The sequence below is a fragment of the Patagioenas fasciata genome, chromosome 27 (genome assembly GCF_037038585.1).
Source record: "Patagioenas fasciata isolate bPatFas1 chromosome 27, bPatFas1.hap1, whole genome shotgun sequence".
NCBI lineage: Eukaryota > Metazoa > Chordata > Aves > Columbiformes > Columbidae > Patagioenas > Patagioenas fasciata.
The window spans coordinates 2,627,503-2,643,237 of NC_092546.1; the positions used below are offsets into that span (position 1 = coordinate 2,627,503).

General features: G+C 51.6%; 2 protein-coding genes across 5 annotated transcripts in view; one reads left to right on the forward strand and one right to left on the reverse strand.

Annotated features, from left to right (window-relative positions):
* The window catches only part of CERS4 (ceramide synthase 4), a 50,538-nt gene extending 36,753 nt beyond the window's left edge, over nt 1–13,785 (reverse strand). Inside the window, exons 1-3 of one of the 4 annotated variants that reach the window (XM_071799725.1) lie at nt 7,331–7,417; nt 5,388–5,534; nt 4,169–4,223 (exon numbers count right to left, since the gene is read on the reverse strand). In XM_071799725.1, coding sequence (XP_071655826.1) covers nt 4,169–4,188 — 20 coding nt within the window. In that variant the 5' untranslated portion in view covers nt 4,189–4,223; nt 5,388–5,534; nt 7,331–7,417. Of the gene's footprint in view, nt 1–4,168; nt 4,224–4,482; nt 4,605–5,387; nt 5,535–7,330; nt 7,450–13,546 lie in introns of those variants that run through there. The other 3 variants (XM_065858154.2, XM_065858153.2, XM_071799726.1) reach the window with 3 other exon arrangements.
* Nucleotides 5,279–15,640, forward strand: LOC139825672 (uncharacterized). The gene is made up of 6 exons (XM_071799481.1): nt 5,279–5,347; nt 7,121–7,395; nt 7,670–7,742; nt 14,141–14,189; nt 14,281–14,367; nt 14,572–15,640. The coding sequence occupies exons 1-6, from the start codon at nt 5,279–5,281 to the stop codon at nt 15,231–15,233; spliced, it is 1,215 nt and encodes a 404-aa protein (XP_071655582.1). The 3' UTR covers nt 15,234–15,640.
* The last annotated feature ends 95 nt before the right edge of the window (nt 15,641–15,735 follow it).

The following is a 15,735-nucleotide window of genomic DNA, read 5'->3' on the forward strand; positions in this document are numbered from 1 at the left end:
CCAAGTCATACTGAGGTCACGTTAAAATACCGCACAGCTCTCAAGAAAGCCTCATTATCTGATTCTTCGTTACCTGGTTCTTCAGCCCTTTCAAAGCATAAATATTCCTAAATCATCGCATGGTTCTGGTCTCTCCTATTCTGTCCTCTAAGACCTTCACAAGCCTTTCTGTTCCCTTCCAGGACAGCTCTTCCTCTCCTACCCTGCCGCCTCTGGCCTTAATTTTGCTGTTTATTGCAGCTTTTAATCCCCATTGCATGTAGAATTCCTACATCCCTGCAGTCCAAAGCCCTAATTTGTACAGCCAACCCCTACAATGAGTCAAGCGCTCCATCATCCTTACCCTTATCTCTCCCACAAATGGGTCATTTCCCCAAAGATGCGCCTTCCAACCCATGACACCAGCAACCCTGAGCATTCACCTACACGAAGATGCGTTTGACTTCTCTGCCACAGATCCGGCAAAAATAAACCATCCAAGTGGAATTGGATCATCTCAATTGCCATCGCAGATTAGGAAAGCGCTTTTCTAGCAGCTGGGATGATTTGTTTGCATGGATTTGAGGGAGGCATCCCATATCCCAGCCTCACACACCTACATATCGCACAGCATGACTTTTCACACAATCCTCGCTCTCCTCCCTTGTGCGCGAAACACACGGGCTTTAATTACTTTGTTTGCGCTGGATTTGAATTTCGGTATCAACGGCTCCATCGGTTTCCCAGGTATTTGTTCCCACAAACTCCCCAGGCTGCTCCAAAGCTTAGAGGAAAAAAAATAGATGACATTTAATTAGTCTAAAATTAAGATGTTTTTAAATGATACTCTTATACCTCTAAAAGCAGTATGTGCTCTCGTTATTTTTCATTTCCAAACACAAAACTTAAAACCTTATCTGAGAACAACATCTACATTGCCAACATTACCGCAAAAATACGTGAAAAACATTGAGAAAGGAGCGGCAAGGAACAGAAAGCTGTCTGCGAGATTAAAAGAATTGTGACTCACTTTCCACAATCATCACTGCTTAATGAGTAATGCAATCAGCACAGGAGGAGGGCTGTTTAAAAAGATTTGAATATGAATTATTCTTGATTAGCACAGATAATTTAAAAGCCTTGTATGAATGGCTTATAAAGTAGAAAGTAAAACTCAAGCTCTTCCACCGGGCCCCGTCTTTCTCTGTTCTTTGCTGGAACAGCATCTGCGACCGAGAGAACCCGAGTCCAACTGAGCTTTACCCATCACAGACACGGATCACGATGGGACGGTGTCTTATCTGTCGTGATGCTGAACCCTGCAGCCACACCGCGTTATTCATCCAGCAACTGTGGCGTTACGGGACAGTTTCTTAATTTGACGTACGTTTTAACGAGCTGAATGCAGACTGTTTATTGTGGATTGCGGTCTTCTCCTAATTAACACGGACCCTCATTAAGCCGCAGATTCCACCTCCTGCTCTGCTAACGAGGAGTCCCCACCGCAGGGACAGTGACAGGTAACTCAATCACGGCATTTACCCCACGCTGGGCCAGCCGCTCTACAACACGTCTATTCATTTATGTTCAGCCGCAGAGACAGTCACAGGCACCCGGATCCCCCTGCACAAAGCCCCAGTTCATGCTCAGCGCTTGTGTTTAAAATACAGATACTTAGGGTCACTTTCTCCTGGCTTCGATTCACCACAAATAACTTCCCAAGGAAACAAAATCACATAGAAATGATTCTTGCAGGATATCTATCTCCATGCTTTGACTTGAGCATCACCTCTAAATGGGAAAATTCCTCAGATCTTTGCTTTGAAAATATGAAACACCAACTCTGACACAACATCTTTCAGACCCTCCAGAAGGAAGATGTCTCTCTCCTATGTATGAAGAAAGGCAGATGAAAAATAAGAAAGCCCAAAAAGGGTAAAAAGAACACTGCTTATTAAAATAAAAATAACCTGGATACAACCTCTACTTTACCTCTTTCAGATTTTTTTTTGCCTTATCTATTTCGATTCAAAGCTTTGGCGCTGTTGGGTTGGAAGGCAAAGGCCGTCCCGTGCCCACGGCCGTCCGTGCAATGGTCTCACAAAGCAGAATGTTGGAAGAATTTCTTGATTTTGGGAAACTCGTTGTTACCAAAATCGATAAAAGTCTTGAAGTCAGTGGAATTACAGCAGCTCTTTGAGCATATTTCCTATTTTTTCTAATAAAAGTGACTCTTGAATTAATGAAAATTAAAGCACATTGGAGTGGGGAACGTGCGCTGGATTCTTGGCACTGCTGTGTAATTATGGCCGAACATGCTCAGTAAACACGGATACACCACAGAAATCACCCACGACAAAACAGACAACCTTCAGTGGATGTTCAAAACCAGGAGAATGATGATGTTTGGTTTCTCTTTACTGAAGAAAAACCTGTCGTGGAATGCCAGGGAAATTAAATAAACCTTCAACATTTGGAACAATTTCTTCCCCAAAGGGCTGTGGGGCATTGGAACAGGCTGCCCAGGGCAGTGCTGGAGTCACCAGCCCTGGAGGGTTGGGCAGACAGACATGAGGTTCTCGGGACATGGGGCAGTGCCAGGGGTGGGCAGTGGTTGGACTCCATGAGCTCAAGGGTCTTTTCCAATCAAAACGATCCTGTGATTTGAAAGACAACGGCGGTCAAGGACATGGAACATGGACTTGCAATATATTAATGAATTAATAAATTAATAACACAAATGACCCAAGGCTGGAACAGCTCTGCTGGGAGGACAGGCTGAGAGAGCTGGGGTGTTCAGCTGGAGAAGAGAAGCTCCAGGGAGACCTTAGTGCGGCCTTTCTGTACTTAAAAGGGGCCCATAAGAAAGATGGGGACAGACTTTTGAGCAGGACCTGTTGTGATAGGACAAGGGGTGATGGATTTAAACTAAAGGAGGGAGATTCAGGCTGGACATGAGGAAGGAATTGTTGGCCCTGAGGGTGGTGAGAGCCTGGCCCAGGTTGGCCAGAGAGGTGGTGGCTGAACCATCCCTGGAGACATCCCAGGCCAGGCTGGACGGGCTCTGAGCAACCTGAGCTGGTGAAGATGTCCCTGTCATGGCAGGGGGGGCACTGGGGAGCTGGGAAGGTCCATTCAACCCAAACTTTTCTATGATTCTATGATAATTTTTCTAGTAGGAAGTAGTTACACTATTTTGGCTTTCTAAAGAGCAACCTACTTTTAAGTAAGCTCTTGTATGAGATAAAGACTCTCGGCTTCCCCTTGCGTTGAAAGCAAGGGGAAGAAATCTGGAACAGACATTAGAAATACAAACAGGAGATAAACCACAGAGCACAATACGCAATCCTGAGCCCAGAAATCTTATTACACTTCTGTTCTCATCAACAGCTTCTAAATTCACAGCTGAAGTAGAGTCAGTTCAGAACTGTGCTCCCCTCTTCTAATTGGATTTCAGTGTGCACTTGGTACATCACAGCAATGTTTGGATGCACCAAAGGGTGCAAATTTTTCAAAAGTGATTTCCCAGATAATGCTGTGAGATACAGACTCATGTGTCAAGATTTCAGAGAACAAGTACAAATTAGTTGCAGCCCACACTACAGAAAATCACAGATTATTTGTTTCGACTTGTGCATTTGAATCCTTTGAGATTCTACAATCTCATCTCTTGTCCATTTGCCTCCACCTGAAAAAAAGTCAAGGACTGGAGCACAGCGAGAGAAGCAGCACACGTGGTTCCTTTAAGATTCTATCAGTGGGTGGAGAGATCCCCTACAACGAAACTGCTGCTCTTTCCAGCCTGGAAAGATTCCCCTGCTGGGATGGGTTCCTCGTCACCCAGAGCCAGATTAAACCAAAACTGCCAGAGAGTAGAGCCCGGCCTGACCCGCTCCTTACAGCGCTGCCACTTCACTGCCGCCCCGTACTCCATACAAGAGTTCGTGGGGCTTCACAGACAACAAACCCCTTCTACTCTTTTTACTTGGGGCTGATTTTACCCCACGCCGGTTCCTCAGTGCAATTCAGTACCTGGTTCAGAGCCCTTTGTGCGGGGTATGAGAGAAAAGCATGAGGGGTAGGAAAAGGTGTCACACCTCTCTATAGAAATGCAGCTCGAGCTGCTCGAACTGTTGTGTTGCAGAAAAAACCTCCAACGAGCTCCAAATGTCCAACTGCGGCACCGTACCTGGAAATGTCTGGATTCATGGCACCGAGTTCTTACTGGCCTCTGCAACAGGAACCTGGAAAAGAAAAAAGCAATGTAAACCAGCATCACATCAAACACTGTGCTGGTGTTTCTTCCCTATTTCTCTTAATGGCAAATAACAAGCTCATGAAACTTTCCCCTATTCATCTTAGACCTGAAAAAGCAGCGTGCAGCCACATTCTAGCTGGGTTCTGCTCTCTCGTAGAGAAACGGGCTGAATTAAGATCTGAAGATTCCCCGAGAGATCGTTCATTTAGAACAAGCGCTTCCAAAGTCTGGCAGATCATCAAAACCTGGACACGTGTTGACCTGACGGCCCCAGAGCGGCTGGTGGATCCCTCGATCTGCTGCCATCGGTGCCCACAAATCAAACCCGCGGATCCCGGGCTGTGTGCGGGGATCTCCGGAAAGAGACGTCCCAGGGCTGGAGCTGCCTGGGGAGACAATGAGCCAAAGCTCCGACATCGGCCCGGATGCGAAAGCCCCACCAGCTGCAGCGTGTTGACCAGAATCACCACCCACCTGCAGAAATAATGGGTTTGCAGGTTGATTTTTGTGTATCCAGCCCATATTTGCTGCTTCCTACAATGGGATAACATTGAAATGTGTGATCTACAGAGGCTTTCAGCGCCCTCCCTGGCCTGGGAAGTGGTGTTCTCTGCTGTGAGCATTTCACAGAACAAAAAACTGTCTCAATCTGTGAACCCAAAAGCAATTTTTTTCCCCAAAAAGCTCTGCAAGGAAGATTTGAGAATATTATAGAAGCTGGTGTGAAAATACAGAAAAAATATTAGAAAAACAGTATTAATTTTCTTGAGATACATCTCAAAGGACAGAAAACCATCAGACTTTCTTGACATATTTTTGGTCCTTGAGCCCTGTTGGGCTCATGAATATAATGACAGATCCTCATCAGCCACCTTCAGAAAACTTCTCAATTGCAGGAAGGATGAAAGAGTTGGGTTTGTGTTTACTGGACACTGCTGGCTCTATTAAAATTGGCTGTTGCTGTGATATCGACTCTTCAGAGCTCCTGCTCTCCACCCAAGTTCTGCACCCAAAGGGATGTCAGATGCCTTCAAAGCCACAATGAAAGTGCCTTCCATCCAGTCGGTGGCCTCAGGAAGAGAAGCAAAGGAACTCCCTCCAGTGGAGAAGGTTTAAAAAGAAGCTGTCATTAGCTCTATCGAGTACATACTAGAAAATGGAACTTTGGTGACATCCGCATGAGCCCAAAACCTCAGGGCTTCAGGATTCCGACAAGTCCCAGGTACAAACAGACACTTCAGACACCTCCAGCACCACTGTTTGTCTCTTTGTTCAGCTGAGTCTCCCCTGACGTTGTCTGAGAACACAAGAAAAGGGCACCAGCTCAAAATACACATTTTAATTTTGATTAGAGCTGAAATACAGCACTGACTCCTCCAGCACAGTCTGCTGAGCTGGCAGCAGGAATCTGGTCTTTGCCACATGTAAACGGAGGAGCCAAGTCCCTCTGAATTACCTGGTGACAAACTGCAAAAAGAAACCCAGTTTCTGTGGGTTTAGGTGGGCTAGAGCAGGCCAATGTGACGATCATTTTTCATTGCAGGTGTTTGTTCTCCTCCCTGCCTGGAAGCTGCTGTCAGCCTGAGAAATCTCTGCTCTGCTCTATCTCCTCAGCAGAACTCTGGCAGGAGATGGGAGTCAGATGAGGAAAATTAATATTTTATAGGAATTTCACCAGTTTGCAAGAGCTAAGAACCCAGAGCAGGTGCTCCCCGCCCAGCAGCATTGATCCGAGGGAAAAAGCACTTTTGGCTTCGCATCAGATGCACTTTTTGATTTTGTCAGCGTCTTTGCTGCCCCGAACCCAGGTCCATTATCTCCCAACATCGAACCTTCACTTAACAACGTAACGGCTTGCTTTTTTAAAAAAAAACCCACAAATAAATGAAACTAAAACCAAACAAAATCCAATAATAGCACCACCAGCACCACCTCCAAATGCCACCCAAAACATAACAGAAATGGGGAAAAAGCTTCTCTGCATTTTTAAGTCTCCATAGGTCCCCTGATAAACCTGAGCTTGCAGATACATCAGTCCCAGCCTCACATCTCACAGCCACTTGTGTCTGTTGCCCAAATGAGAAAGTGGCTCCTTTGGGGAACCAATATCACCCCTTGCCTGGCTTTTGCAAAACCTCTCTCATGAAGCTTCACATTACACTTGCAAAACAAGGAATCACCTTTAAACGCTGATAAATGATGCAGATAAATAAGAAAGCACCTTCAAATCCGGCTGGCTAAAATTCAGGTGTCTGACTCCAGACTGAAGTCCCAGAAACACCTCCCGCTCTAGTACCAACTTTAGTCCGAGCTCCCGACGCTTCCTAAAACCAACCATCCGACCCAGCTTTAAACCAGTCCACAAGCAGAATTTGCCATCAAGGATTTGGTTGGGGTATTTTGGAAACTTTAACCTAAGGTGATTCAGATTTTTTTTGCCCTTATGCTACTTGAATTTTGACCATTATACAAATACTTTTAAGAAGAATCACAAATACATTCTTTCAGCCTCGTGGCTGGCTTTGCCATCCTTTTCTCTGGGAACAGTTTTCACCACCAGCAAGAAAATCTTCCCTCCATTTCACCATTTGTCGGGGGTAAGAACCCGGAGCTGCCACAGGGCAGAACTGGCCCCTCACAAAGTCCGGAACGGCCGCTGCTCTGACCTTCCCGCTCCCAGACAGCTCAGTATCACCTCTATACCTGCACACACAGCGCACCATCGCCTTCATTTCTGCACACACAGCTCAGTATCGCCTTTATTTCTGTACTGATTCCACACGATCTGCCCGCGCACGGAAACTCCTGTGGAAGCCTCTCCTCCCTCAGCCCGCGGCCGCCCCCAGAGCCCCCTCGGCCTTTCCCCGCCGGGTCCCTCGGCAGGTGGGAACCGGCTCCTCGCAGCTCTTCCCTCAGATCCCTCCGGCCGAGGGGCCGGTCCCCGAACACCCTTTGCCCCCCGGCCCCTGCGGACCGAGCGGAGCCGCGGCCCCTCGGAAGCGCCCACAGCCCCCGGCCCGGGCAGCGCCGGCTCCCCCGTCACCCCTCGAGCAGCCCCTTCCCCGGCCCCGTGGGTTCCCCCCGTTACTTCACCCGCTCGCCTCCAGCCTCCCCCGCCGGGGCGGCGCCCACCCGCTGTCCGCCGAGCCCCCGCCGCCGTGCGCGCCCCGGGCGGAGCGAGGAGGAGGCGGCGGGCGGAGCGAGGAGGAGGCGGCGGGCGGGGCGGGGCGGGGCGGGGCGGGCCCGCGCTGCTGCTCCCCCGGGCCGCCCTCCCCCCGCCCAACCCCGCCCGCCGGCCGCGACCCCTGAGCGCGGGGCGGGAAATTCCCGTGTGCGGGCACCGGGTGCTGCCGGGGGCGGGCACGGAGGGGTTGGGAGCGCCCGCAGGTGCTGGTGACCCTGAGATGCTTCACCCCGTCTGGGCCTCGCCAGGAGCGTGGAGCACACGGGGTGTCATGGCATCAACGGAAAACTTGGCCTGTTTGCCTTCACAGAATCCCGGAATGTCAGGGACTGGAAGGGCCCTGGAAAGCTCATCCAGTGCAATCCCCCCATGGAGCAGGAACACCCAGCTGAGGTTCCACAGGAAGGGGTCCAGGCGGATTTGAATGTCTGCAGAGAAGGAGACTCCACAACCTCCCTGGGCAGCCTGGGCCAGGCTCTGCCACCCTCACCCCAAACAAGTTTCTTCTCAAATTTCAGTGGAACCTCCTGTGTTCCAGTTTGCACCCATTGCCCCTTGTCCTGTCACTGGTTGTCACCCAGAAGAGCCTGGCTCCATCCTCCTGACCCTGCCCCTTTCCATATTGATCCCCATGAATGAGTCCCCCCTCAATCTCCTCTTCTCCAGCTCCAGAGCCCCAGCTCCCTCAGCCTTTCCTCACACGGGAGATGCTCCACTCCCTCCAGCATCTTGGTGGCTGCGCTGGACTCTCTCCAGCAGTTCCCTGTCCTTCTGGAACTGAGGGGCCACAACTGGACACAAGATTCCAGGTGTGGTCTCCCCAGGGCAGAGCAGAGGGGCAGGAGAACCTCTCTGACCTACTGACCACCCCCTTCTAACCCACCCCAGGTACCATTGGCTTCCTGGTCACAAGGGCCCAGTGCTGGCTCATGCTCACCCTGCTGTCCCCAGGACCCGCAGGTCCCTTTCCCCTACCCTGCTCTCCAACAGGCCATTCCCCAACTTATACTTCCCCCAGAGGGTATGAATGTCTCCTGGAAGAGAAGGGCTGGAAGGCACAGCCGTGCTGCGACACGTGTGATATGACGTGTGATAAATGACAGGGCAGCCCTAATACACACGGAGTCCTGGCAGAATAATGTCACCAAAGCCCTGATTTTCTGCCGTGTGTCACTGCAAGGAAATACTGCCATTTGCACAGTGCCATTTATAGCTGCCAAAGTGAGAACAGCATGCTAATGAAATTGGTTATTTTACATGCACCTTTCCCGAGCGCAAATAAAAAGATAAAGGAGGTGTACAGGGAATGTTTATCACGAGATCCTTGCTCCTGTTTCAGGCTGGTGGAAGAGGCGCCTCCAGCCGTCCTGCCCCAATGATCCAGCTTCTCCTTTTCTTGTCGTGCATGTGTCCCCCCTTTTGTTTTTCTTGTGGCCTCTTTTTTACTTCCATTAGCCTCCTAAAGCTCTTCACCCCAAATCTGCTGATTTCATGGCTGAGCTCCTGCTCTATCACTTGTGTAAAAGTACATTTAAAATACATCTATGAATGCATGCACACGCAATTATACTCTAAAATCCAACCATCACGCATCAAGCAGGACCTAGAGCAGCCTGCAAACACTTGAGTGGACGGTGCTGGAACCCATTTCTGCAACTCCACATTTCATCTTTTGCCAGCGGTGAACATGTTTGGTTTAACCCCGCGTTTTCTTCACAAGTGAAGAAAAATAGGGAAAAAGAAAAAAAAAAAAAAAAAGATTGTCCTTCAGCAAATTGCAGCTGCTCTTTATATGGAAAAACAGTGGTTAAAGTACTACGTGTTTTTTTCAGTCAAAACAAGGAGAAAGAGCTAGTACTGTGGACCACAGCTCTGCAATCACTGCAGTACAGCTGCGTAGATTTTAAGGCCAAAAAAATCCCTAAGATGATCGATTCTGTCCTCCTGCGTTCCAAAAAAACTCCACCCCATCATCCTTGCTTTGGAGTCCGGGGAGCGCGGATCATGTGTGCTGCTGTTTGCCAGCGCGCTCTAACGCATTCTTGGAGCACTAAGACTATTTTCTCATCTTACTAAAATGCCGTCCATCAGCTCTCTGCTGCCAGACCTCTCTAAAGCTGTAGTCAGCACGGTTGTGGCGAGCATGGTTATAAATACCTGTGGTGATAGAAATGTTAGCAATTTTAAAACAAGTACAGCGATGTGTTGTAGTTTTCTCACTTCCAGATTTTAGTCCACATGCTCCGCAATACACAATCAAGATCGAAGGAGATTGAGGGCTTGAAAGCAGTTTCTGGTCCAGGAGCCAGGTTGCCCCGGACAGATTAGCATCTGGGCAAATGTACTGGTGAATTTATTTACAGGAGGTGTTTGCAGGGCCCTGGGGTTCCGATCATAGAATTGTTTCAGTTGGAAGAGGCCTCAGGATCATCGAGTCCAGCCGTATCCCAGCTCTGGCACTGCAAGGAATCTTTTCGGAATCTGTCAGGAATCCCTGGCCGTTGTGTGGCATGGCTGAAACCGGCTGAAAACAGCGCTTGACCTGCAGCGGCTCTGTTTATAGAGCCAGCTTTTCTGGGCCTGGGCCAAAGCCCAGTGACGTCAATGACAAACTCCCACCGACTTCCAAAGGATTTGGATTGGGCCTTCCAGGAGCAAAACTCTGATTGTTTCAGCATGCGCGGAAGGTGAAACAAAAACATCTAAGAACGCTGGAGCAAAGGAAGGGGCTGTGCTCAGGGTGGTTTTGTCTTTGTTTTCAGTTTCTTCCTTGGGCTGGCTGTGACTCTCAGTTGTAACGTGAGTGCTCAGAGTGGGCCTGGCGCAGGGGGATGTGAGCCGTGCAGGTTGTATAAATCACGGTGAATTTTGAATTATAGGTACTGAACCCTGCCCCTCGTTCCCACTGCAGGGACTGCTCCCTTGAAGCCATATAAGGTACCAGGTTTTGGGGATATGTACATTGAAACATCCATAGAGGACTGAAACACAAAGATGGACACAGTGTCTCTAAATATCAGGCTTCTTCAAGTGTTTTCATGGAATAATTAGGATCTGAGGTACTTGAAAATCACTTCTCATTTTAGAACATAGGCTGCTGAAGGCCTGGTGGGTTAGTATTTATATTACGATATCTTTATGAGTCAGAAAAACGGGGTTTTTTAGAATGTAGTCATTTAGCCACTGCAAACAGGATCAGATTGTGTGCAGATGTCAGACAGGTCCTCTAGTTACAGTCTGCGAAAGAGGGACCCTCTGCAACCCTGTTCAGCAAGTGCAGATCCAGCTCTGCCCGGGCCTGGGCTCAGTTTGGCCTCGATCTCCCTGGACCGGGCTGGGTCGGGATGGGCTCTGCTGGAAAACCCGACGTGTGGCCTTTGCCAATGTGACAGAGCCCTCGTGTGGGAACCAAAGATCCTGCACACCCAGCCCGGCTGGGAAATCAAACTGCACACAGAAACGATCACGGAATGATCAGGAACAATGTGAATCACAGAATCATTTTGGTTGGAAAAGACTCTCGAGCTCATGGAGTCCAACCATAACACAGCCCTGTCCCTGCCCCATGTCCTGAGAACCTCATGTCCGTCTGTCCAACCCTCCAGGGCTGGTGACTCCAGCACTGCCCTGGGCAGCCTGTTCCAATGCCCCACAGCCCTTTGGGGAAGAAATTGTTCCCCAGATCCAACCTCAACCTCCCCTGGCGCAACTTGAGGCCGTTTCCTCTGCTCCTGGCGCTTGTTCCTGGGGAGCAGAGCCCGACCCCCCTGGCTCCAAGCTCCTTTCAGGCAGTTCAGAGATCAGAAGGTCTCCCCTCAGCTCCTGTTCTCCAGCTGAACCCCCAGGTCCCTCAGCCGCTCCCATCACACTTGTGCTCCAGCCCCTCACCAGCTCCGTTCCCTTCTCTCAACTCGCTCCAGCACCTCAAGGGTTTCTTGGCCTGAGGGGCCCGAAACTGACCCCAGAATTTGCGGTTTGGCCTCCCCAGGTCCCAGCACAGGTTCGGTCACTGCCCTGGGCCTGCTGGCCACACCAGTGCTGGTACCAGCCAGGATGCTGTGGCCTCTTGGCCACCTGGGCACACGCTGGCTCATGTTCAGCCGCTGCCACCAACACCCCCAGGGCCTTTTCCACTGGGCAGTTTCCAGCCCCGTGCTGGGATGCTGAGACGTGCAGAGCTGGGTGTGCACCAGGCGGGCGATGGTGCGGGGAACACTCCTGTGTGATGGGGCACGCGGTGCCGGACGGAGCTGCTGGAGACTGCAGCCTTATGGTCCATCTTTCCACCACCAATTCTCACCTCAGTTACAGCGTGGAAAATAGTGTAATCCTTATATTTAAGTTCAAGTCACACTGAGTCGTGACTCCTGTGACACCTCATCCTATCATCTTCTCCAAGCACCTCTCAATCCTAAGGATCCCAGAGCCATTATAATTCAAAACCAGGACACATCATATCCATGCGATTAGTTCATCTATTCCTGAAATACATCGTGTTTCTGAAGAAATGGGGACCCTGTCTTCAGTAGATATTGCAGATCCTCAGATCTTAAGAGGGGATGCTATGAGACCGTGTCTAACTGGAACTGCACAGGTAGTGCAGGGAAGAGCTTGCGATTATTTACCACTGGCGTCTGCCGAGGTGCTGTTGAGAACATGACTGTCCTTTTGAACATGCCTTTCGGATTATCACTTCGTGTCTCTTTGTTAAAGCAAAGCTGGCAATTTGGAAGGAGTTATCAGCAGCAGACAAACTCGGTTCGGCATGTGGTTGTGGTCAGGCAGTGAGTGTGCCGGTGGATAGATACTACGGCTTCATTTATGCTTCTTGAGAGGAGGCCAAACCGTTATTAGCTGCACCAAACCTCCTTTTCTTCTCGAAATACTCTTATTCTAAATTGGTGACATTACTCATACCAATAGGTTAAGGAGTCTGAAAGTCCTTATGTCACCAGCTGAGTCAGATCATTCAAAAGAAATCCTTGCGTCTTCACAGAAAGCAGATATTAATAACTCTGTTCCAATTCTGCTGGCCACCCATCCTTTACAGACTATGAAATCTGGCCCCACTCAGACGCCCCCACATCTCCTTGCTCACAACACCCAGCTGGACACAGTGTCAGTGTTGGGGTCATTATGGTAATGGGCATTTGCATAATTAAGGCGTACCAGGAATCCGGCTCTATTTGCAGTTCAACAAAATATAATACAATACAATAACACACTGCAGAGGTAAAGGTCTCAGATCCTGTTTCTCCAAAGGCCATTTGAGCCTGGACATCCCAAGAGCAAGAGCTGAGTTGAACTTCCAGCACCTTGACAAGTGACGAGTGACAACACAGACGTTCTGACATGTTCCCACGCACTGGCAGCACTGACTCACATACAGCAGGTGCTGTGGTCACACTGAAAAATCTTTGGTTCAGCGACTTGCACCTAGATCTTTGACTTATTTTTATATTCTCACGAAGTATAATAAGCAACACGAACACACCAAGAAAAACTCTTTCATGTGCCCTCCTAGACGTAATGTGCTCAGAGTGCTCTGAGCAGGTCTCTGCCACCTTGGCCGCCCTGAAATACAGAACAGCCAGTGGGATTTAGAGAATGTCTTGATTAGGAAGAGATTACATACAGCTGCAAACCTTCTATGTCCCTTTATCTCTCCATCCAGCAATGGCTGCTCCTGTAAAAACAGGGTCTTCTATGAATCTCCTGGAACATCAGCTCCCTTTTGAGCATCAACGTCATCCCAAGAGACCCCACTATCCCCTAGGAAGATAAAGTGCAGCTCCCTGTTACCACCATTACATGGATGCTTTTGGTAACCTGCTTTCCCTTTCCCCACTGAGATCATCCTCAACTCTTGCTGCGGTTCAGTTTCTTCACTTGTTCCAAGCCTGATGCAGAAGTTCTTTACGGGGACACTGAGAACCTGTGGCAGGAGCCAGACGATGCCCATGGACACAGCGCCAGTTCCTTTCCCACTGCTGTCCCCACACCAACCCTCTGGCACCGTGTCTGCCCTCGCTGTGCCATGGGGGTTCTCTGACATTTAGGATGATAGAGGGGCCTGGACACACCATGAGACACAGCCCGTCCCGGCGTTTATTGTGTCCACTTACCCGCTTTGCTGACGCTTCACTCGCGCATTTTTTTGCCGTCTATCAGCCCGACTTGGATGTCCTTGGGTGTCCTTCCAGCCCTGGGGATCCAGAGAAAGTGGCTTATTGCCTGGCGCCGAAGTTCAGCAGCTTGTGCTCAGGTTCAGCAGCTTGTGCTCAGGCTCAGCTCTGCCAGGGTAACAGCACAAAGGGAGACGCAGCCCCCGTGATGCTCCCGGCCGCCGCGCAGCCCCCTCCCCAGCCCCCGGCTCCGCAGGGATGCACACGGGAGCAGCTTTGTTCCTATTTTAAGTCCAGACCAAAGCAGCCAAGAGCCGTTTTGTGTCCCCTGCGCAGCCTGGCAGGATTCATGTTACAGACCTCAAAGGCCGCTGCTCTGGGGGATTACAGACAGAAACGGGGATCGCTGTCCTTCTTGACCAGGCTCCTAAAGTAGACGACCTGTGGCTAATATTAGACACTGCAACTGCAGCAAGCAATCCAGGGGCCGCTCTGTCCTGCTCGGCTCTTCCCGCTCCTGCTGTCATCTCTGCCTGCAGCACCATTTTGGGGTGAACAGCAGGACCCTGACACTCACGTCTCTGGGCACTTGAGGGTCCCTTGCTGAGGTCCCTGAGCTCACCCCAGAGCTTCTTCCCCCCAGGTAGGGACCCACCCCGACCCCTGCAGCCCGGGACGCTCCTGGGGGCAAGAGCGGAGGTGAGCGCCGGCCATGGCTCCTGTCTCTCTTGCAGGCTCAGCCCCCCTGTGCCCACTGCCTGGGCAGGAGCAGCCCTTCCCCGCAGCCTGGGCACCCCTGGCCCCCCAGGCCCCACCAGCAGGTACGGCACCCCTGGCTGCTCGGACACCCCAGGACCTTCGACCCCTTCACCATCCCCAACCCTGGGCACTCCCAGCACCCACCACTCCTGTCCCGTCGCACATACGGCACTGGGTAGAACCAGGGCCGTCGGCGATGGGGGCCAGCTCGGGGGTGCCCATGGAGGGTCCCCCTGGCCCAGCACGGCTCCCTCTCCCCCACACAGGGCTGCAGAGAGCACCGTGCGGCTGCTGGTTCGACCCTCGGGTGTTCCACATCCAGTGGAGCATCCCCTATGGCCACCAGGGCACAGCGGTGGCCCCAGCCCCTCTGGTGCTACCAACGTCCATCCCCGGCTACCAGCACATCCAGGGGCAATGGGCACCGGTCAACATTACCAGCATGGCCACCGTCGCAGGGACACCTGGGGGCAGGAACATCCCCCGGAGGAGCAGCAACATCCCCACCAGCTCCTCTGCTGCTCTCCAGAAGAAAGACCAGGAGGACCGGGGAGCTGAGCTGCAGGTCTCTGAGGAGGTGCTACTGGAAGAGGCCCATCGGCTCTTCAGCGTCTCCCTGGATGCCATGAGGGTCACCAAGGATGGGTGCAGCAGCAACCCCACAGCTCCTGACCCTGCGGGCACCAGCGCAGAAGGGAGTGCAGTGGCCACAACTCTAGTGGTGTCACCAACAACCTTTCACAGCCATCAGGACAGCGAGGGGCTGTCAGTAGAGATGGTGAACTCCAGTGCGGCCCCCCCATGGGGACACCCCCAGGCAACAACAACCCCTTGGGCACCAATGTCCCCTCCAGCCCCTCTGCTGGCCCCTCCATGGAGGAGCCTGGGGACCTGGGAGCCAGCCTGGGCATTTCTGATGAGGAGCTGATGGAGGAGGCCCTGCAGCTCCTCGGTTGCCCCCCGGCCACGGTGCGGGGCTTCCAGACTGGTGCCAGCAGCAGCCCCACATATGGAGAGGGGATTTTGGTGGTTCCAGCCTCCCAGCTGCGACTGATGTCTGTCACCACCTATGAGCAAATTGAGGGACTACTGGGACCACTGAACGTCTCCAGCATGGCCACCACCGTCGGGACACCTCCAGGCAGCACCAGCCCCCCCAGCCCCTCTACTGGCCCCACCACAAAGCCACTGGGGACACGGTGGGACACCCTACGGCTTTCCAGGAGGTGCCACTGGAGGAGGCCCTCGAGATCTTCAGCTGCTTCTTGGACGTGCTGGGGGTGGCCCAGGACACTCCTGTCAGCAGCCCCAGGCCAGGGGAGCAGCGGGGGCAGAAGCGGGGGCAGAGCCCCTCGGCAGAGACCCCGAGCAAGCGCAGGGCTCTGGCAGGGAGCAAGGAGGTGGGAGGGGGGGATTAGATCAGAGCAGGG